The sequence below is a fragment of the Hoplias malabaricus genome, chromosome 6, assembly GCF_029633855.1.
Source record: "Hoplias malabaricus isolate fHopMal1 chromosome 6, fHopMal1.hap1, whole genome shotgun sequence".
Lineage (NCBI taxonomy): Eukaryota > Metazoa > Chordata > Actinopteri > Characiformes > Erythrinidae > Hoplias > Hoplias malabaricus.
The window spans coordinates 51,766,594-51,789,286 of NC_089805.1; the positions used below are offsets into that span (position 1 = coordinate 51,766,594).

Sequence of the window (22,693 nt, forward strand, 5' to 3'; positions counted from 1 at the left end):
TACCCTTGAGAGTTCAAGTTCAAGAAGTTTATTGTCATTTCAGCAGTATACAGTGTTTACAGTACACAGTGAAACGAAATAGCGTTCCTCCAGGACCAAGGTGCTACATAAGACAATACACAACATTAAAGTGCAACTAGTGCAAAGCTAGTGCAACATAAAACAGTGCACACACATTAAAGTGCAGAAGATATGGCTAAGAAAATACAAAACAATGTCCCTACAGTACAATACAAAACAATGCAATACAAGACAATGCAAAACCATAAGTACGGGGGGGGGAGACACTGCAATTTAAAGTGTATTTGTGCTGTAAACAGTAACTGGATGTAACCATCACGTAAACAGGGTATGTGTAAACAGTACACTCATTTTCAGTCCAACAGACCAGTGTTTGCGTGAAGAAGTGTGTGTGTGTGTGTGTGTGTGTGTGTGTGTGGGTGGGTGCTTCTTCAGTCCAGTCTCAGTCTCTAGGTGTTCAGGAGTCTGATAGCATGTGGGAAGAAGCTGTTACGGAGTCTGGATGTGAGGGCTCGAATGCTTCGATACCTTTTTCCAGATGGCAGTAGGTTGAGGAGTGTGTGTGAAGGGTGTGTGTGATCTCCCACAATGCTGAGTGCTTTGCGGGTGCAGCGAGCGGTGTAGATGTCTGTAATGGAGGGAAGAGACACACCGATAATCTTCTCAGCTGTCCTCACGATCCGCTTGAGGGACTTGCGATCTGCCACAGTGCAGTTTCCAAACCAGACAGTGATGCAGGAAGTAGGGTTTTGATGTGCCTCATGACGGGCCTCTCGAAGCACTTTGTGATGACAGGTGTGAGAGTACCATTACAGTGACAGCAAAAGTTAGCACCATGTTGAGTTTACTGACAGTGCAGCAGCAGAACAGTCTAAAAGTGATACACAATAAAACAAGCACTTTACGTGCACTTTTGCAATGTTCAGAAATGTTTCGTACACAACAAGAACATTCTTCAGCTTTAGAAACTTGGGTGTATCTCATGCTCTATATGTCAGAACAAACAAAGGGAACCTTGCCTGAGGTAGGTTGGTAAGTTCATCCATTTCAAGACTGCCTTCTAGGATGATCCTGACACTTGAAGGGTTCAGTAGAGGTGATGCCTGGTTTTGGACCAATGACCTGGAAATCTGCATCATCCAGATTCTATAGAGAGCGAGAGACAAAAAACAGTGTTGAGTGTCAATTACAATTTGTCTAAATATAGACAGAAAGACAGAGGTCTATAGATAAATAGTTAGCTGTAGAGGAACAGATAGATAGACAGGTGAAGCTAGACAGTCAGGTGTAAAGAAACAGACAGATAAAGAAAATAGACTCACAGAGCTACTTATGAAGAACTTAGAGCCTTGAGGGGACTTCCAATGATGTGTCTATGGCTGTTAGCTCAGGGTTCTGGAAGAGCGTGACATGCATGAGATAATTTGGGTTTTATTTCTCCAGGTTTTAAGAAATTTGTCTCTGACATTTTTACCTTAAGTTATGTTCATATTTCAATATTATTAGCGCTCTACCCACACACACTCACACACACACAGCAAAGGTTTTAAAGGTGTTTTTTCCTCTGAAAATTAAAATAAAGAAATCTTTTCTGCAGAGAAATTGTTTAAAACGAAGAAATCAAGTATTTTTCCAAACATCTGGAGGAAGAGGTTTCACAGGAAAATGATGCAAGGCTCTTGTTATTGCCTCAGGGAGTGGTTTAATTTCTGATTGGTTCCTGTGCTGAGAGATGAAGGTGATAGTGATGAAGATGCAGGTAGAAATACAGCAGCTTTACAGCAGTTTGAACTCACTCTCAGAACTACACTCCACTCACTCAGAGGTGTCAATTCTCCTGAAAGACTCTCCTCAGCACCATGACGTCTCGCTTCTGTCTCCTGCTCGTTGTTGTCTTGTTCGTGATCGCAGAGTCTGCTCCAACAACTCCACAACTTGGAGGATGGTCAGAGTGGAAGAACGCTGACAACAGCGTGAATGAGATCTGCAGGAAGGTGAATGTTGTTCTTCTCTGTAATTTATTCTTCTGTAAGTGCTCCGTCCTGCTCAGGGTCAGAATTAAAACCCACTGCTGTGTTCCAGTGTGTTATTCATTTCACTGACGGAAAACTGTTGATACCTTGTGTCTAATCTGGGTCTAAACTGATAACCCTTCTTCTAAAGCTCATGAGAGTTTATAAACAGCTTACAGGACAATATCTGGTTGTTTATAAACTGTTGTAATTGCATGAAAAACCTTCTTAATGCACAGTTCATAAGCTGGATTAGGTCAAAACAGTTCCACATAGACCCCTCCAGCCCACACTTGGCATTGAGAACAGTGGCTTTAAGCTGAAGCTGTATCATCATCATCATCAGTACTATTATTATAGTGAAGGTGGTCTGTTAGTATTATTGTTATTAAAAGTGAAGACAGTCTGTGGAGATATTATTCTGAGTTACTGTTGTTTGTGCTGTAGTTGTAAAATGTTTTTTTTTATTATTTCAGCTACAGCCTGAAGTCCAAAAGCAGCTTGGAGAGGAGTTTTCTCGTTTCGAGGCTCTGACGTACCAAACCCAAGTTGCTGGAGGAGTGAACTACAGAATCAAGGTACATTTAACTTTTTATACGTGATTATGGTTTGTCTGTTGGTAATAAATGTGTAATCCCCAGAAAAACATGAACAAGCTGAAAGGAGGTTCTAGATAAAGGTTCTAGTTAAGATTGTGCTGTTTGACTGGGAATAATAAAGTTATTTTTAAGAGACACAAACCCAAACTGAACATGTACACAAACGCCCCCTTGTGGAAGCTTTACATTACACTGTAACCCAGACTGTAGTTACCCCAGCTGCTGCAGTACTCACTTTAGGGTGAATCCCACTCCCCATTCCCCCCTCCCCCTTGTTTCTGAGTGTCCTCTCTCCCCTTGGGGTTGAGTTACAGGGTGCAGTGGTTAAATCTCCCCCTACGACGACTCTTCAAGACCCTGATACGTCATCAGAACAGAGCAGTGCTTCATTCCCAGGCGACTAGCGCCGCTCTGTAGCAGCTCTGCACCAGTCTGCAGTGATATCAGAGGAGCTGCTGGACTTTAGTTACATTTAGGGCCTCATTCTCCTTCAGAAGACTTCCACAATCAGAGATTATCACTAAATGTATTGGGTGTCGCCTCTAAACCCAGTCTCTAGCAGGAACAGTGGGCTTTGGAGAACACAGCAATGGCAGCAGTGACCTTAAACGTTGATTACTCGTTGTGTTTACTCGTCGAATAAGGTCCATACAGTGGAAAAGTGCCATATGTGGTAGGGGCAAGTGGGGAATACTGCATTCACCCTAATTCTGAACATTATTAACAGTGGTGTTGAGAAACAAAGAGGTCAGAGTTCATTATGTTTAATTAAATAATGTAGTAAATGTTCAGTGTGTGTTTCCTGAGTCGAGATATGAATCAAGGAATAAAATGTGGGTCTCCTGAGAATAGCACACTCAATTAACACAGACACAGAAACACAAAAATAAATGTAGAAATGTGGAAATATATAAAAATGAATAAATATGGAAATACATACATTTATAAATAATGGAAATTTACATTTATTCATATCCTTCTCATTTTATAAATATATTTATTAATTTCTTACAGCATTTATTTGGAATTTCGTTCATTTTTCACTCATTAATGTCATATATTTATGTATGTAATATTTTTTATTTATTTGCAGTAATGACATATTTATTCCTCCACAGTAAACAGAACACTTCTCTAACATTGTCACATCCCTCTCTCTCTCTTTCACACACACTCTCTCTCTCTCTCTCTCTCTCTGTCCTTCTCTCTCTCTCTCTCTCTCTCTAACACACACACTCTCTCTCTCTCTTTCTCTCTCGCTGTCTCTGTCCTTCTCTCTCTCTCTAACACACACACACTCTCTCTCTCTCCCTCTCACACACTCTTACTCACTCTCTCTCTCTCTCTGTCTCTCTCTCTCTCTCTCACACACACTCTCTCTCTCTCTCTCTGTCCTTCTCTCTCTCTCTCTCACACACACACACACACTCTCACTCTCTCTCTCTCTTACACACACACACACACTCTCACTCTCTCTCTCTCTCTCACACACACACACAAACACTCTCTCTCTTTCTCTCTCTCTCTCACACACACACACACACACACTCTCTCTCTCTCTCTCTCTCTCTCTCTCAGGTTGATGTAGGAGTGAATAAGCTTGTCATCATAGAGGTGCATCAAGATCTTAATCAGGTCGACACTCTGACGAAGGTTGAAGTGGTTTCCTCAAAGAATTCTGGAGTTGTTCCTGTGAATGTATTGGTGGTAAAAAAATTTAATGACAAAAAAGTGAATGTATTGGTGGTAAAACAGTAACAAATAAAATGAAAAAATATTGAATGAAAAAAAAGTGAGTAAAGTGTGTGTGTGTGTGTATGAAGTGTGTGTGTGTGAAGTGTGTGTGTGTGTATGAAGTGTGTGTGTGTGAAGTGTGTGTGTGTGTGAAGTGTGTGTGTATGAAGTGTGTGTGTGTGTGAAGTGTGTGTGTGTGTTTGTGTGTGTGTATGTAGTGTGTGTGAGTGAAGTGTGTGTGTGTGTGTGTGAAGTGTGTGTGTGTGTGTGTCTGTGAAGTGTGTGTGTGAAGTGTGTGAAGTATGTGTGTGTGTGAAGTGTGTGTGTGTGTGAAGTGTGTGTTTCCCTGATCAGATGAAGGTTGAGATAGTGAACCCCTCCTCTATACAGAGTGTGTATTAAAGTTTCTGATGAAAAAGGCTTGTGTTTTGTTAAATTTGTCAGTAATTTGGAGACATTAGTAGGTTTCTATGGACTTGAACATGGCAGTGTTTTGAAGGCTGAAAACAGGAGAACTCCACTGCCTTTTCTGAACACTGCTTCTGACTGTATCCACTTGTTGGTGCTAAGTTACAGTAGATTCAGTCCTGTCCTACAGCTGGGGGGTAGCCTGCTGTTCTTTTAATAATGTATTTGCAGTAAGCTCCAGGACTTCTCTTTACAAAGTGATGGATAAACCCCATTTCCAGAAAAGTTGGGGTGCTGTGCAAAATGTAAATTAATACAGAACGCAGTGGTGTTAATTATTAATCCTCTAATATAAAGAAGTACAGATTTCAGACGTTGAAACAGACATTTATTAATAGTTTAAGTTTCAGAGGCCTACTACACTACCTTTCTACACAAACACCCTGTTCCCTTATTGAGAATATAGTCATTCTGATTAATACAATGTAAAGGTCATGTTCATCAAAATGTGTTCTACTGATTGTCTGTTGAATTGTCTTACCCTCCAATACATTTAGGCTTTAGGTCATTGCCTGGGTCATTACCTGCAAAAGTGCTGAACATGTCATAATCTCTCAGGCCTCATTTGTACATTTCTATGAAACCTCTTTGGTAAATTTTGGTAATTTTTCCTAAACTGATTAAATTGTTCTCAGGTGAATCTTGGCTTTCAGTGAAGAAGGGGAATTTGTGAAGGTTTAGATCAAACAATGATCAAACAGCTCTCAACTATAGCTCAGAGGTGCATCTCATGAACCTTCAATTGACAAATACATATAGACACCAAACACTGCAGTGTCACACAGACTCACAGTGGAAAGACAAGGCCGTGAACAGGGTGAACAGTGGAGAAGAGGGGTAAGGCTGGGTGGTGGAAGACTGAGGGGACAAGACAGAGGAAGAGGAAGGAGAGTCCATGCCCATAGGTTTGTCCCAGATGAAATAAGGGCAACAATTGTGGACCATGTTTTAAATCACGGTCTTTGTGCTGAAGCTGGTCGCCGGGGGCAGCCGAATATTGGAAGAACAACTGTGTCTTCAGTCGTTCAAACGTGTCGTAGAGAGAACAGGTGTGTGATTCAGAAAAGTGCACTCTGCTGTAATGCTGCACATTGACATCAATTCTGAAATGTTATTCAATCCTATGATTTTTTAAAGAGATGTAGCTGTTTTGTTAATCACCGAACTAACATTTGATTGTTTTACCTTTATTCCTGATAACTGCTTTACGTCTGTTTGGCTGTTGGTAGTCAATTAACATCTGACACCTTCAAACAGATATTCCAGCCCAACCTGATTGGAGTACATTACACAGTTCTGCATTCTTCACATCAAAAACGTAATGGATATTACACTCTCAATCATTGTATCTTCTTAAGGTTTCCACAGTACGTACTGAAATAGAAAAACAAGCTTTTGGTCAGGCTGCACCATCAGACTTATATTTGGTAAAGAAAGTATTTAAATTACATGACTTAGTGCCACTAATGTTTTAAAAAGCATTCTTCAGACATTGGAATTGAGCAAAATGGATTGTAAATGTCTTAAATAGCTTATTAGAGATTCTGTGGTCTGTGGTGTTGGTGGAAACATTGTATGTGCTGCTGCCTGTCTTGGCCAGGACTCTCCTGTAAGAGAGATTTTTAATCTCAGTGAGAGTCTTTCCTGGTTAAATGAAGGAAAATGAATGAAATCCTTCAGCATTTTTGATGTCACTCCACACGTGATCAGTTGGATTTAACTGTCTCGAAGCTCTTTAAACACCCTATCAGCATTGTAGCCCCTTCTTGAACTCTGTGACTCTTTTCGTAAGTTCTTTGAACATAAAATAACTCAAATTATTGACTCACACACCGCTCCTGCAACCTATACATTCTCTCCCTGGTAGTCAGCCCTTCTCCCTCTGGAACCCCCTCTTTTCTTCTCTGCTTTTGAGCTGGTTACTGATTCACTCGTTCTTGAAATTATTTCTAAATCTAAAACCACAACCTGCTGTCTTGATCCCCTCCCTACACCCCTAACCAAAGCCTGTATACCTACTCTGGTCCCCCACCTCACAGCCATTATTAATCAGTCATTGCTCAATAGCCACGTCCCCTCAATCTACAAAGTTGCAGCAGTAACTCCAATTCTGAAAAAACCTGGTCTTGATCAGAATAACAATTTTCTCCCTATCTCTAAGCTCCCATTCCTTTCCAAAGTTCTCGAAAGAGTAGTGGCTAATCAACTTAAAACCTTTCTTGAATCAAATAACCTTTCTGATCCACTTCAGTCTGCTTTCCGTCCATGTCACAGTACCGAAACTGCACTGGTTAAAGTCGTCAGTTACTTGCTGGTAACTGCAGATAATGGCGGCTTTAGTGTACTCGTTCTATTAGATCTAAGTGCCGCCTTTGATACAGTAAGCCACTCTATCCTCCTTTCAAGGCTGTACAAGCTGGGCATTACTGGAACTGCCCTTGACTGGTTCAAGTCCTATCTATCAGACCGCAAACAGTATGTCACTCTCTCTGGTTATCGCTCTGTCACATCCACTGTTACACATGGTGTCTCTCAAGGCTCTGTGTTGGGACCCTTGTTGTTTATTATTTACATTCTCCCACTAGGACAAATCATCTGTTGCTTTAACCAGGAGTTCCATTGCTATGCAGACGACACCCGAATTTATCTTCAGACCGAGACCTTTACTAACCCACCTCTCCATAATTTAGAATTTTGTCTTTTGGAAATCAGAAACTGGATGAAGGACAACTCACTGAAGTTAAATAGTAATAAAACTGAACTTATTCTTATCAGTTCTAAGACTCAACAAAGTCAGTCCTTTCAGTCTCTCTATTGGTGACGTCATTGTGTCTCCTTGTGATGAGGTCAGTGAATTGGACCCATCACCAAGACTGGAATATACATTAAGGAATGTATATTAGTATCATTGCTTACCTTGTTTCAGTTCCGGTCCTAGGGGAATGGCAGCGAATTTCCTGTCTCTCTTTGTGCTAGCCGAAGGGCCCACGGTGAGGTATAGAGAGGGGGAGGGAAGAGCTGGATTCAGGAACCTGTGCAAGGGAAAAAGCAAATGAGTAAAACTATTAAAACTATGTACATAGATAAACACTTACCAGTGAAGCTGGAATGAGATGTGCGGGGGATATCTGTTGATGGTCGTATTGAAGGGAATTAATATCTTCCTGGGAGCAACCTTCTTACCCCTTTGCTAGAGTTGGGTTAGTCCAATTAAGAGAGGGGTGGGGCTAAGTTCCTAAAAGGAGGGGGATTTGGCTGCAGTAGCCAGGTAAAGGTAGAGGGAACTGCAGTATGGACAAACTTTGTCTGTTTAGTTCCAACGTGCTCTTTTTATTTTCTTTTCATTTATTTTTCTTTTCTTTTCATTTCTCTTCGGGTACCTCTCTTGTTGTGACGTCATCACGTGTGCTTCGTTTAAATAAAGTCTCACGGAAAGAGTTATTTTGAGTCCTGCCTACTCCTTGCTGAGTGAACCCACATTTCCTCATCCGTACCCTCCACACTACAATTTTAACATCCATCTCACACTCCTTCTATTACAGTTCAAAACCTGGGAATACAACTTAACTCCACCCTTAAACTTGATCTACACGTTAACTCGTCGTTGGTGTCGTCATTTCCGGCTGACAGTTCGCGCGCTCAGTTTGTTTGCTTGCTGCTGTTTAGTACTGTTCCTAAGTTCTTTACTTAAAGTCTTTACTGTTAATACCTTGTTAACTTATTCTTATTAGTTGTGCTTAGTGTTAGTTGTACACTGTTAATACCACTACCATTTTATTATTGTTGTTTTCATATTAATAACTTCTCTCAATTAATAACTCCTTCTCTCCTTATTATGGCGACCGCAGAGGAGCGATCTCTCTCCAGGCTCAGCACGGAGCTCGAGCAGTTGGGCCGCCAAATTCAGCGTCTCCTGGAGAAGCAGACGGAGCTCCAGCGGGAGAAGACGAGGCTCGAGGCCGCCCGTGATGCCTCCTACGCGGCCGTTGGCACGCCAGCTCCTCCGTCGCGACGGCTCCCCGGGATGGCCATCTTCACTCCAGCCCCGAGCTGGGAGCGTCAGCGTGGGCGTGGGAAGCCGAGGTTCTCTCCCCCTCTACCGCAGCCAGTCTTCACCTCTACTAACCGGTTTGAGGTGCTCAGCTCCTGGCCCTCACCTGCACCGAGAACTAAACAGGGCGGTATTCTTATCATCGGCGACTCTATAGTCAGACATTTAAGAGTCTCAGGCACAAAGAGTAACGCTTCTGTGTCCTGTCTCCCAGGTGCTCGTGTCCTGGATGTTGCCAGGCGACTTCCCTCGGCGCTGCGGCAGCGTGAGGATCTCGGCACCGTCGTTCTCCACGTGGGGACGAACGACACTTCCGCCCGCCGCAGCGAGGTCCTGAAGGAGCACTACCGTTCGCTTCTGGATACCGCTCGGAAGAAGACGGACGCCAGGATCGTCGTCTCCGGCCCCCTACCCACCTACAGACAAGGATGTGAGGCGTACAGCAGGCTCTTCGCACTCCACTCCTGGCTCTGGGTCTGGTGTGGCACTGTCGGCGTGGACTACGTCGACCACTGGGAGTGTTTTCGGGAACGTCCTGCCCTCTACCGCCGGGATGGGCTTCACCCTAGTCGTCTAGGTTCTGCAGTTCTCTCTGGGAACATCAAGGATGTTCTTCGCCAGGCTTGACTAACCCCACCCACCAGCACAAACCAGGCAAGTAGATTACACAGCGAACAGGTAAGTGATTTTAAGGATACACTTACAGATAATGGCCATTTGTTTGCCCATAGTAAGGGTGTATCTACAAAGCTTGCTTTAAGAAATATAAAAATTTGTTACAGTATCAAGACTGTGTCTGTCCCCCGAATCAAACTTAAACCCAGAAAATATCAAACAGCGTGCCCCAATAACCTAATCACTATTAAACCATCAGAAACAGAGGGTAGTATCTTCCCCTCAGATCTAAAGTTTGGCCTACTCAATATAAGAGCACTTAACTCTAAAGCAGTCATTATACATGAAATAATAATGGATCAGAAATTTGAAGTTTTATGCTTTAGTGAAATTTGGGTCAGAAATGATGAATATTTAGCACTAAATCAAGCCACTCCTACAGGCTATAAATATGTACACAGCCCCAGACTGACGGGCAAAGGGGGTGGATTATGTATAATTTACAAAAATAATTTAATTATTAACCAAAAACATGGTTACAACTGTACTTCCTTCGAAATCATGTACATTAACATAATTAACCCCGCCACAAATAAGAACACTATCTCCTTATTAAACATTTATAGACCACCAGGGCCCTATTCAGAATTTATAAAAGAATTTGGTGAACTAGCTGCTAATTTAGCAGTGTCATGTGATAAGTTAATAATTGTAGGAGACTTTAACATTCATTTTGAGAAAAGTGATGATCCCCTAAAAAAGAACATTCACATCAATCATAGATTCTGTTGGTTTCACACAAAATGTATCAGGTCCTACTCATTATTGTAATCACACACTAGACTTGGTTTTGACCCTGGGCACGAACATAAAAAACCTAAATATTCTCCCTCAGTCTTCCACAGTCTCAGACCACTATCTAATTTCATATGAACTGAGTTTAGATTTTAAAAAATGTACATGCCCACAATATTATCTAAAGCGCTCACTAACCCCATCTACAGCCCCTAAATTTACTGAAAACATCACTGATTTATTGACCTCAGTCAGTAGTCCAGCAGACCCACTGGAGCTGGACAGACTAACGGACTACTTAGATAACACTCTTCGATCAACTTTAGATAGTGTAGCACCACTTAAGCGTAAAAAGCTACAACAGAAAAAACTCGCTCCCTGGTATAATGAAGAAACACTCACCCTAAAACAAACCATAAGGAAATTAGAGCGGAAATGGCGGTCGACTAAACTGGAAGTATTTCACTGTGCCTGGAAAGACAGCCTTATCCAATATAGAAGGGCACTCGTCAATGCACGTTCAGCACATCTGTCCTCACTGATTGAAAATAATAAACACAATCCTAGAGCACTCTTTAATGTAATCTCTAAACTTACAAACAATCGGGCAGCTACTGATCCACAGATCCCAGCCATTCACACCAGCAATGCTTTTATGGACTTTTTTAACAATAAGATTGAAAATATTAGACAAACAATAAATACCATATTACTAAATCCAGCCTGTCTCATCTGGTGTGGATGATATAGAACAAAACATAGAAGAAAGACTACAGGACTTTGACCCACTACCACAGCTAGAATTGGAGAAAATCATCTACTCGTCAAATTGTACGACCTGCACAGTTGATGCAATACCAACAAAACTATTTAAAGAAGTATTACCAGTCATAATCAATCCCCTTTTAACAATCATAAATTCGTCCCTTAGACTAGGTCACATACCCAAAGCATTTAAACTAGCAGTTATTAAGCCCCTGATCAAAAAACCGAATCTTGATCCTAGTGTACTATCCAATTACAGACCCATCTCTAACCTTCCCTTCATATCTAAGATCTTAGAAAAAGTTGTGGCCCAACAACTTAGGTCATACTTGCATAAGAATAACATATATGAAAAATTTCAATCTGGTTTTAGGCCACACCATAGCACCGAAACAGCTTTAGTTAAGATAACAAACGACCTTCTTCTAGCCTCTGATCGAGGCTGTGTATCCATGCTAGTTCTACTAGACCTCAGTGCAGCTTTCGATACAATTGATCATACTATTCTGCTAGAAAGATTAAAAAACATGGTTGGAATAACAGGAACAGCCCTATCATGGTTTAAGTCTTACCTCACAGATCGCTATCAGTTTGTAAACGTAAATAATGTTTCTTCTACTCATACAAAAATGAGATTTGGAGTTCCCCAAGGCTCCATTTTAGAACCTTTACTATTCATATTATACATGCTGCCACTGGGCAGAGTTATTAGCAGGCATGGCATTACCTTCCACAGTTATGCAGATGACACACAGTTATACATATCAGCCAAACCAGATGACAAACCTACATTAAAGAATATGGAGGACTGTGTTAAAGAAGTAAAGCATTGGATGTCATACAATTTCCTTCTGCTAAACAGCGACAAAACCGAGGTTCTCCTTTTAGGTCCAAAACCTGCTATAAATAAGGTATCAGACTTAATACATAATTTTGACTTCCCTGTTCTCCCGAGCTCATCAGCTAAAAATCTGGGTGTTATAATTGATTCAGATCTATCATTTGATCAGCATATAGGTAACATTACAAGAATAGCTTTCCTACATCTTCGGAACCTCGCTAAGTTAAGAAATTCCTTATCCCTCCCAGATGCGGAAAAATTAGTTCACGCTTTTATTTCATCAAGATTAGATTATTGCAATGCACTTTTATCAGGATGCTCCAGCAGAAACTTGAGTAAACTCCAGTTAATTCAAAATGCTGCAGCCAGGGTCCTCACTAAAACTAGAAAATTTGATCATATCAGTCCAGTCTTATCGGCCCTTCACTGGCTTCCAGTTAAATTCCGTATTGATTACAAAATTCTTTTACTCACGTATAAATCCTTATATGGTCTCGCCCCTGAATACTTGCAAGACCTCATCACACGCTATGAACCACCAAGATTACTCAGATCTCAGGGTGCCGGCCTCTTACGAGTACCCAGAATTCATAAAACGTCAGCGGGGGGGAAAGCCTTCTCCTACAAAGCCCCTCAGCTCTGGAACAATCTTCCAGCTAGTGTTCGGGACGCAGACACAGTCACTATGTTTAAGTCTAGGCTCAAAACACACTTGTTCAGTTTAGCCTTTGGCAACTAACCTCTGTCTAGTTTAAGGTTGTCATTTCAGGAACCCATGGACATGGAGAATCAGGGTAAACCTGGATGATGTGCTCACAATTTCTCTTGTTTGGAGCGGAAGGATGTCTTTGCCTGAGCTCCTTCTGGTTTCCCTACTCCCAGTCTGTTACAGTCAGATCCGTCACTACACTAAAGAAAATATTCACATGCTCTTATTCTCTGCTGCACTCAACTAAACTAACTGCTTCCCTTTTACTGTTTTACTGTTTTCTGACAGAATGGTGGCCCACTGATGGAAGATTGTTTGCTGGATTCTCCTGCAGACCAGACCAGACCAGCTGCTCACCTTATTATTATTATTATTATTATTATGTAGCATAATGACACTTCATTGGTGATCATTTAAAATTCAATCTATAGTTTGATCAGAGGAGGATGGGTCCCCTTTGTGAGTCTTGGTTCCTCCCAAGGTTTCTTCCTCCAGCCTCGAGGGAGTTTTTCCTTGCCACTGTCGCCTTCGGCTTGCTTGCATTGGGCTTTGATTTAAATGTTCTGTTTTGAAACTGTGAAGCTGCTTTGTGACAACGTCAGTTGTAAAAAGCGCTATACAAATAAATTTGATTTGATTTGATTTGTATAACCGTTTGTACTACAACCTGATCATCTTTTACATTTGAAGTTCTGTAGTTAATGAATCTGCATGAATAAGCATTTTACAGTTTTTCATTAAATATTTTTAAAGAAAATATATTGAAGAGAACAGAACATGTACATAATCTCTATCTGTTTAATTACAGAGCTGGAATTCAACAAGGAGTACAACTGAGGTGACTACACTTGAGTGTTCTTTCACTACACTGCACCTCCTGAAGATCCTTGTTGTCCAGGCTGCCAGAGATGAGGATACGGCTGATATCTCCATCATTGTTGAGGGCAGTGAGGTATTGACAAAGTGTGACAACACAGCAGAGGCTTGCAAACTGTTGATGGAACTGATGTATGCCATGAATAAGTGTCAAATGTGTACTTCCACACATTTCAGGAAACTCAAACTGTTTTAAAGTACACTTCTGCCATTTTTTTTACTTTTCCAAACCTACTGGTGAAATATTTTTGTTTTTTAAGTGTTTTGTTATATAGCCTTAGCGTAGTACATAAATAACATATTTTTAAAGAAAAGTCTGAATGTAAAAGGCAGTTCTTAGGGTGTAAAACCAATTGTTTCTTTGAAAAACAGGATTTGAATGTTAACTGGGTTTAGGAAATCATGACACTGCCACTTTCAAATTTCAATGTCAGTTATAAATGTATTTTCTATGCATTGATTTTACGTACTGTTTATATACATTGCAATTGCTTTACGTTTACATTGTTTCAAGGCTGTATGAAAAGCACACTTACTAATATTACATTGTCAGATATGTTGTCATTGTGGTGGTACTCTCAATTGTACATATTTTTGCATTTAATTAGGGAACATTATTATATTATTATTGTAGATTTTAAAATGTGTTTTTTTCATACACCTTGTTTCATCTCCAAGACTTTTATTATGTTTTTTGTTATATGACATTTCTATAATGAAATATTACAAACATGTATCTCGCCCTCTGGAGAAGAGAATGCAATGGGGGCAAACGTTCCCTGAATTTTGCTAGTTGGGGTGTGGCCAACACCCGTGTTTACAAAGTTCTGACCTCAAAAGTCTTGTCAAGAAATGTTTAGAACGTGTTTTTTCACAATATTTCAGAAAACAGGTTTTTGGAAAGTCTAAGTTTAGAGTAAATTTAATAAAAAACATAGATGTATGACACTCTTACTGATTCAACATTGTTGTTGCAGAGATTGTTCTGAAGAAAAGCATGTGTAACACTTTGAGAAAAAATAATTTGAGATGGGTGTAATTTGTAAAAAAATCAAGGCCTGTCAGACTACACCAGAGTGTCTGAAAACCATTGCTGTCTCAGTACTGTGATGACAGTGAAAACCAATTGGAATGTCTCAAAGACAAAGCTTCAGAAGAGAGTTTGGAGCAGGGTCATGTAGACAAGATGAAACTGTAGAGATTATATGTACAATACTATGCAACATTTACTTTCATCAGAGAACATAACTTTGGACCACTCAGCAGCAGTCCAGTCCTTTTTGTCTTTAGCTCAGACGAGATGTGTTTGACGCTGTCTCTTGTTCAAGAGTGGCTTGACACAAGGAATGCGACGCTGAAACCCATGTCTTGAATATGTCTGTGCATGGTGGTTCTTGCTTTTACACTTTTTTCTACCACATCTTTTCCTTCCCTCCACCTCTGTATTAATGTGCTTGGACACAGAGATCTATGAACAGCCAGCCTCTTTAACAATGTTATTTTGTGTCTTGCTCTGCTTGTGTAAGGTGTCAATGGTCATCTTTTGAACAACTGTCAAGTCAGCAGACTTCCATTTAAAGGCCTCTGCAGGTGTTTTGAGTTAATTTGCTGATTACATTGTGGCACCAGGTGTCTTCAATATTGAACCTTTTCATAATATTCTAATTTTGTGAGATACTGAATTTGGGGTTTTCATTAGCTGTCAGTTACAGCGCCCTCTATAATTATTGACACCCCTGGTTAAGAAGCATTCTTTGGCTTCTAATAAATTATTTTAAAAAAAGTAATATAGGACAACAATGCAAAAAAGAGAAAAATCTAAGCTTTAATTAATGTGCCTTTATTTGGTGGGAAATAATAACACATTAAGAAATAAATCTTTTAAATGAAATCATGTGTGCCACAGTTATTGGTACTTTGTACAACCTCCTTTTGCCAACAAGACAGCACTTAATCTTCTCCTATAACTATTCACAAGATGGGAGAATACAAAAAGAGGGATCTTCGACCATTCCTCTTTGTACAACCTCTCTAAATCATCCAGAGTCCTGGGTCTTCTCCTACGCTCTCTCCTCTTCAGCTCACTCCACAGGGTTTCTATTGGTTGAGGTCTGGGGACTGAGATGGCCATGAGAGGAGCTTGATTTTGTGCCTTGTGAACCATTTTTGAGTAGATTTGGCCACATGTTTAGGGTCATTATCTTGCTGAAAGATCCAGTGGGGACCCATCTTCAGCTTTCGGTGAGAGGCCTCCAGATTCTGATTCAAAATGTCCTGATATTTCAAAGAGTTCATGATCCCATGTGTCCTTACAATGTTCCCAGGTCCTTTGGAGGAGAAACAGGCCCACAGCATCACCGATCGTTCCCCATACTTAACAATAGGCATGTGGTGTTTTTCTGCGTACTCATCCTTGGTGTTACGTCAGACCCACTTAGAGTGTTTGTTGCCAAAAAGCTCTATCTTTGGTCTCATCTGACCAAAGCACACAGTCCCAGTATAATCCCAGTACCGCTGGCAAACTCCACCCATTTACGCTTATAACTCATAAAAGACTTTCTCCATGCATGCCTCCCAAACAGCTTGTTGGCATGTAGATAGCACCTGATGGTTGTTTGGGAGACCTCGTAACCCCAAGATGCTACCATTTGATTCAATTCTCTTACAGTGAGCTTTGAAGAACTTTTTACTTCTCTTACCATCCTTCTCACGGTGTGTGGTGGCAAGATACACTTGCGTCCTCTTCCAGGCTTGTTTGTCACTGTTCCAGATGTTTGTCTCAGTTCCAGATGTTTGTCACAGTTCCAGATGTTTGTCACAGTTCCAGATGTTTGAACTTTTTGATGATTGCTCTGACTGTAGATAAGGACATCTGCAGGTGGGTGGCTATTTTCTCGTAGCCATTGCCTGATTTATGAAGGTCACACTTTTTTATGAAGTGTGTTTACACTACAGTAGAAATGACATAAATGGTTCAAATACATTTATTTTCAAGAAATTGTTAAGGATGCCAATAATTGTGGAACAGGTAATTTTATGGAAAATAATGATTTCTTAGTCAGGATTTTATCTTTATTCTTTTTTTTTCACTTGAATTGAAGGATGCTTTTTATATAATTTGTTTTCAGAGTGAGATTATGCTTCTGCAATAAAAACACATTTTTAACACATTTTAACTAGGGGTGCCAATAATTATGGAGGGTGCTGTATAATCATCAAATTAAAAGAAATAAACACTTGAAATATATTAATCTGTGTGTAATGAATGAGTATAATATACAAGTTTCACTTTTTGAATTGAATTACTGAAATAAATCAACTTTTTTATTTGTAGTAAACTCATCCCTTTGCCTGGGCCATGTACCTAAAGCTTTTAAACTAGCAGTTATTAAACCTCTGATCTAATTTAATAAGCTAGCACATGTCTAATTACAGGCCTATTTCTAATCTGCCATTTCTATCCAAGATCTTAGAAAAAGTTCATATCTACATAAGAATCATATATATGAAAAATTCCAATCAGGATTCAGGCCACATCACAGCACTGAGACAGCTCTAGTCAAGATAACAAACAAATTCTTCTTGCCTCTGATCAAGGCCACATTTCCCCTGTTGGTGCTTCTTGACCTTCGATACGACAGACCACAATATTCTGTTAGAAAGGTTAGAAAACATTACAGGGAATTACAGGGACAGCCCTATCATGGTTCAAATCTTACTTAACGGAATGTTATCAATTTGTAAAAGTAAACAATTTATCTTCCAATTTGGAATTCTGCAAGGCTCTATTTTAGGACCATTATTATTTACATTATACATGTTACCGCTAGGCACAGTTATAAGAATCCATGACATTCACTTTCACTGTTACGCAGACGACATGCAATTGTATATTTCAGCCAAGCCCGATGACAAACACAGATTACAGAAAATAGAGGATTGTGTGAATGATTAGATAGGACAGAGGGAGTTTTTCTTGCCACTGTAACCCTGGCCTCGCTCACGTGGGGATTTTTACATTCTTTATATTGTTTACATTTTTACATGTCATGTCAAAACTTTGTCTTTACTGGAATGCTGTGAAGCTGCTTTGTGACAACATCAGTTATAAGAAACGCTATACAAATAAATTTGATTTGATTTGACCCTTCACTGACACCGGGGGTTTGTAATCACATTAGATCAGTGTCCAGTGCAAACCGACTAGAGAGCAGCAAATAGTGCAGAAACATCTACTGAATTTTATGAAAAGTGTTTTTTGATCACAGTCGTGAACGTTGCCTTCAAGTCTCTGTCTAGGGCTGTGGAACAGGCAGCAGTTACACAGCTCTTTTAGCCCTTTTTCATTCATTCATTTTCTGTAAGTGCTTATCCAGTTCAGGGTCACGGTGGGTCACATTTTCTTCTGTTTATGTTTCGGTTTGAAAACCTCAGCTCTTGCAAAGTAAAACACGTTCATTTATAAAAATATTTTTAATTGTCTGGGGTCCTTTATTTAAAATGCTGTGACAAAATAATTTTGTCTGTTTTTATGCAGTGCTTTTCTACCATTGAGCAGCTGTGTGGTCTGCTGTCTTCTTAGAATTGAAGGAATTGTCTACAGAGTGTTGTCACTGGTCTAAATATCAGTGAAAGGTATCAGAGCGTCTTACTTCTCTCAGCACCTCTTTCATCCTCACACACATGCAGTCATGGGGAGAGCATTTTTAATGAACCAGAAAGCATTTTAAAAATGGTTATAGTGAAGAAACTCAGATAAAGTAAATGTATGTTGCACAACAAGACTGAATGTGAGCCGGTTCAAGAGTTCTTTCCACTATGTGACGTACAAACTCGGGTAAAATTACCATTACCATTTTTGACAATTCTGACTTTGACACCACTATTCCAGTACTGTAACATGTCAAAGTGTGGTGTAAAAGGAAATGGTACAGAGGACCATGATTTTACTTGGTTCTTATGGATTTTTTTCACTCTATCGTAATGTAAAACATTTCTTTTATTATATCGTTTTACATTGTTTTAATCATTTTTAATCATTTATTCATTTTAATCTTTTTATGTAATTGTTTTATTGGACTTTTAAGATTTTTATTCTGGCTTTTAATTTAACAGTTTTTTTTTTTGTCTGTAAACCACTTTGAATTGCTTTTGTGTGAAAGATGGTCTATAAAAAAACTTGCCTTGCCTTCTACAGAAAGAGAGGTGAATATTTGTGGGAATCACTGTGTAAAATAAAAGAACACAATGTAAGTTCAGGAGATGAAAGGAGGCGTATGAAATCAACACAATTTAAAAATCCACAATTATAATAGAATAACTTACAATTATGTTCCCGAACTAAAGGGAAGTGAACATATACCCTTGAGAGTTCAAGTTCAAGAAGTTTATTGTCATTTCAGCAGTATACAGAGTTTACAGTACACAGTGAAACGAAATAGCGTTCCTCCAGGACCAAGGTGCTACATAAGACAATACACAACATTAAAGTGCGACTACTGCAAAGCTAGTGCAACATAAAACAGTGCACACACATTAAAGTGCAAAAGATATGGCTAAGAAAATACAAAACAATGTCCCTACAGTACAATACAATACAATGCAATACAAGACAATGCAAAACCATAAGTACGGGGGGGGGGGGGGGGGGACACTGCAATTTAAAGTGTATTTGTGCTGTAAATGGTAACTGGATGTAACCATCACGTAAACAGGATATGTGTAAACAGTACACTCATTTTCAGTCCAACAGACCAGTGTTTGTGTGAAGAAGTGTGTGTGTGTGTGTGTGGGTGGGTGCTTCTTCAGTCCAGTCTCAGTCTCTAGGTGTTCAGGAGTCTGATAGCATGTGGGAAGAAGCTGTTACGGAGTCTGGATGTGAGGGCTCGAATGCTTCGATACCTTTTTCCAGACGGCAGTAGGTTGAGGAGTGTGTGTGAAGGGTGTGTGTGACATGCATGAGATAATTTGGGTTTTATTTCTCCAGGTTTTAAGAAATTTGTCTCTGACATTTTTGCCTTAAGTTATGGTCATATTTCAATATTTATTTCAGAAACAGTATAATGTACAAAGTTTAAATAATTTAATATTAATTTTTAATGTTCCTGATGCTACCAAGGACAAGGCTCAATCCTTGTGCTCTCTTCACACAGAGAAAAGGACAGTATTTGCATTTCCAATAACTTTATCTGTGAGGCTGGTAATGTCTGATATTAACTCTGAGGCCCAGAACATTTAATGAAGTAAAGGAAACTGTTAACCTCAGCCAAACCACTAGGACCAGCACAGATTAAGAATATAAAAGTTCATTTGTCTAGTTAGAAAACTGTGTTTGGTTTACAGTTGAACACGGACCACCTTTACACTTTGTAATGACTCTAAAATTCACACACTGTAATTAATTTTCTAACATAAGATAAGCATAAAATCATTTTTCTTTTCAGTCACTTACTTATGGAAAACAACTCACCAATTTCCAGAATGTGAAAAAGAGCTTGAGGGAAAAAAGACATCTTGTTTGACTCAGTCAGCTGTAATTTGTGACTGTAATTAGCTCTTCTCTGAAGAAAAGAAGAAATGAAAACTATGTCCTAAAAAGGTATTTGCCCAAGGAAAAAAGTAAAATGCAGAAAACACCAAATCTTATAGTGTAAAAATGAGAAAAAGGCTTCCAAACTTGTACAGGGTCTTCCACAAAACAAACCAAGACTAGGCTCATTGGAACTGACCAATGAAAATCTGGCAAAGTGCTATATTTCGTCAGACGAGCTGACATACTCTTCAATTTCCAAAGAAAAGCTCTCCTGGATGTGTAGCAGTGCCTCCGCAGCTGTTAACTGTGAGTGCGACATGACGAAGCTCCACGAAAACAATTCCACGACATGTGCTCTGTGTTTATAACAAGCAAATGGGCGTTTTCATGCAAATTATCAGCCAATAATCCTCCACTAGCAGCTGCCGAATTACCATAGTGTTAACATATGAATGGCAGAACGCGTCTATGGGCGGAACAAAAAAGCTTGTGCCTCAAAAATGTGCCGGTTGTTGTTTACGCTTCTCTCACAAGAATATAAATATATATATCGTTTCATCCTGTATATAGTTGGAAAGTAGACCCTTCAAGGTTTCCGAGGTATGTTGTATTTTTTTTCTAGGATAAAATCTCGCAGAGTTATATACGTGTTTATGTGGAATTTCGGCATAGCCGACCTCAGAGGGTTAAGTTTGTTCAAATTAAAAATATTAGTGCACTCAGTTATTCTCTCAAAACAGGAGCACATACTAAAACATTTTAAATAATGCAATAAAATAATTTCTTTTAAGTAGTGGTTACTCAAACTGTTTCCATAGAAACAAACTACAGGTTAATAGTGTGGGTTTAAAAAGAGCGTCTCAGAGAGGCAGAGTCTTGCTGGGCTTTTCCTCCACTGTAGTTTCCTGAAGCTGTTCCTTTCTTTCCACTCTGTGGTCCATCAGTGTCCCTGAGATTACACATTCACTTTTTTATTTTTTATTACCCTCCACCAAACATTATAAATATAATTTAATATAGAGCGGCACGGTGGCGCAGCAGGTAGTGTCGCAGTCACACAGCTCCAGGGGCCTGGAGGTTGTGGGTTCGATTCCCGCTCCTGGTGACTGTCTGTGAGGAGTGTGGTGTGTTCTCCCTGTGTCCGCGTAGGTTTCCTCCGGGTGACTGTCTGTGAGGAGTGTGGTGTGTTCTCCCTGTGTCCGTGTGGGTTTCCTCCGGGTGACTGTCTGTGAGGAGTGTGGTGTGTTCTCCCTGTGTCCGTGTGGGTTTCCTCCGGGTGACTGTCTGTGAGGAGTGTGGTGTGTTCTCCCTGTGTCCGTGTGGGTTTCCTCCGGGTGACTGTCTGTGAGGAGTGTGGTGTGTTCTCCCTGTGTCTGTGTGGGTTTCCTCCGGGTGACTGTCTGTGAGGAGTGTGGTGTGTTCTTCCTGTGTCCGCGTGGGTTTCCTCCGGGTGACTGTCTGTGAGGAGTTGGTGTGTTCTCCCCGTGTCCGCGTCGGTTTCCTCCGGGTGCTCCGGTTTCCTCCCACAGTCCAAAAACACACGTTGGTAGGTGGATTGGTGACTCAAAAGTGTCCGTAGGTGTTAGTGTGTGTGTGTCTGTGTTGCCCTGTGAAGGACTGGCGCCCCCTCCAGGGTGAGGGCGGGCGCTAACATATGGTTTTAAGAGTCTATTGAGGTAGATGGGAGCAGAACCAGTGAATACTCTGAAGGCCATTATTAGTGATTTAAAGTTGATGCGAGCAGCTAAGGGTAGCCAATGCAGCTCAACTAATAGGGGTGTGACATGTGCTCTTTTAAGCTGGTTGAAAACCAGGCATGCTGCAGCTGCATACTATATAGGACCACAAGACTAGATCATAGGGGCGTCAGATGTCCTAGTATCACACCTCAACAAGAGGACGCTATATGTGCCATGGTCATAGCAAATAATGCTCTAAGGCTGAGGGAGATCCAGCAAGCTGTTATACAGGACAACAATGTTTTTCAAAATATTCAATCTGTAAGCATCTCCACCATTGACCGGGTTCTGAAATGACACCAGATCACAATGAAACAGCTGTACACAGGTCCATTTCAACCAAATGGTGAGAGGGTGAAAGACCTACGGTAGCAGTATGTACAGGTAAAACCCTTATGCATACTGACACATTTGCTATAGATGAAATATATGTAACTGTTTCTTGTCCAAAATGAACATTATATTTACTTCATTATTCCTTGTGTGCCATAGCGTATCATGGAGCTGGAATCAAGAGAACCACTCCACACTTTTATAGACCTGGATGAGGCTGGCTTCAACCTTACAAAATACAGAAGGTGTGGTTGAAACATCATTGGCCAAAGGGCTACCACTGATGTGCCAGGCCAACGGGGAGGAAACATAACAATGTGTGTTGCTATGTCAGAGAATGGTGTGCTTACACTTATTCCCATTATATATAAATCAAATCAAATCAAATATATGTATATAGCACCTTTTACAACTGACGTTGTCACAAAGCAGCTTCTCATAGTTAGTATCAGAAGAGAACATTTAAATCAAAGACCAATGCCAGCAACCCGAAGGTGACAGTGGCAAGGAAAAACTCCCTTGAGGCTGGAGGAAGAAACCTTGGGAGGAACCAAGACTCACAAAGGGGACCCATCCTCCTCTGATCAAACTATAGATTGAATT

At 40.3% G+C, this 22,693-nt stretch overlaps 1 protein-coding gene and 1 long non-coding RNA gene across 2 annotated transcripts; one reads left to right on the plus strand and one right to left on the minus strand.

Moving 5' to 3' along the window:
- The first annotated feature begins 1,467 nt into the window (after positions 1 to 1,467).
- On the plus strand, positions 1,468 to 6,013 carry LOC136699965 (cystatin-A-like). The gene is made up of 3 exons (XM_066675055.1): positions 1,468 to 2,015; positions 2,510 to 2,611; positions 4,211 to 6,013. The coding sequence occupies exons 1-3, from the start codon at positions 1,881 to 1,883 to the stop codon at positions 4,388 to 4,390; spliced, it is 417 nt and encodes a 138-aa protein (XP_066531152.1). The 5' UTR covers positions 1,468 to 1,880; the 3' UTR covers positions 4,391 to 6,013.
- Positions 4,192 to 22,335, minus strand: LOC136699966 (uncharacterized). Its single transcript, XR_010803683.1, has 4 exons — positions 19,956 to 22,335; positions 7,751 to 7,866; positions 6,020 to 6,208; positions 4,192 to 4,322 (listed from the first exon to the last, which is right to left on the minus strand). It is a non-coding gene; the product is annotated as an uncharacterized lncRNA (long non-coding RNA).
- Between the last annotated feature and the right edge of the window lie 358 nt (positions 22,336 to 22,693).

Bases quoted from the DNA above. Each gene is read 5' to 3' on its own strand.
- LOC136699965 (XM_066675055.1), top strand. From the start codon at position 1,881: ATGACGTCTCGCTTCTGTCTCCTGCTCGTTGTTGTCTTGTTCGTGATC. The intron at 2,016-2,509 runs GTGAATGTTGTT...TTATTATTTCAG, and splicing joins TGAATGAGATCTGCAGGAAG to CTACAGCCTGAAGTCCAAAA. The intron at 2,612-4,210 runs GTACATTTAACT...TCTCTCTCTCAG, and splicing joins GAGTGAACTACAGAATCAAG to GTTGATGTAGGAGTGAATAA.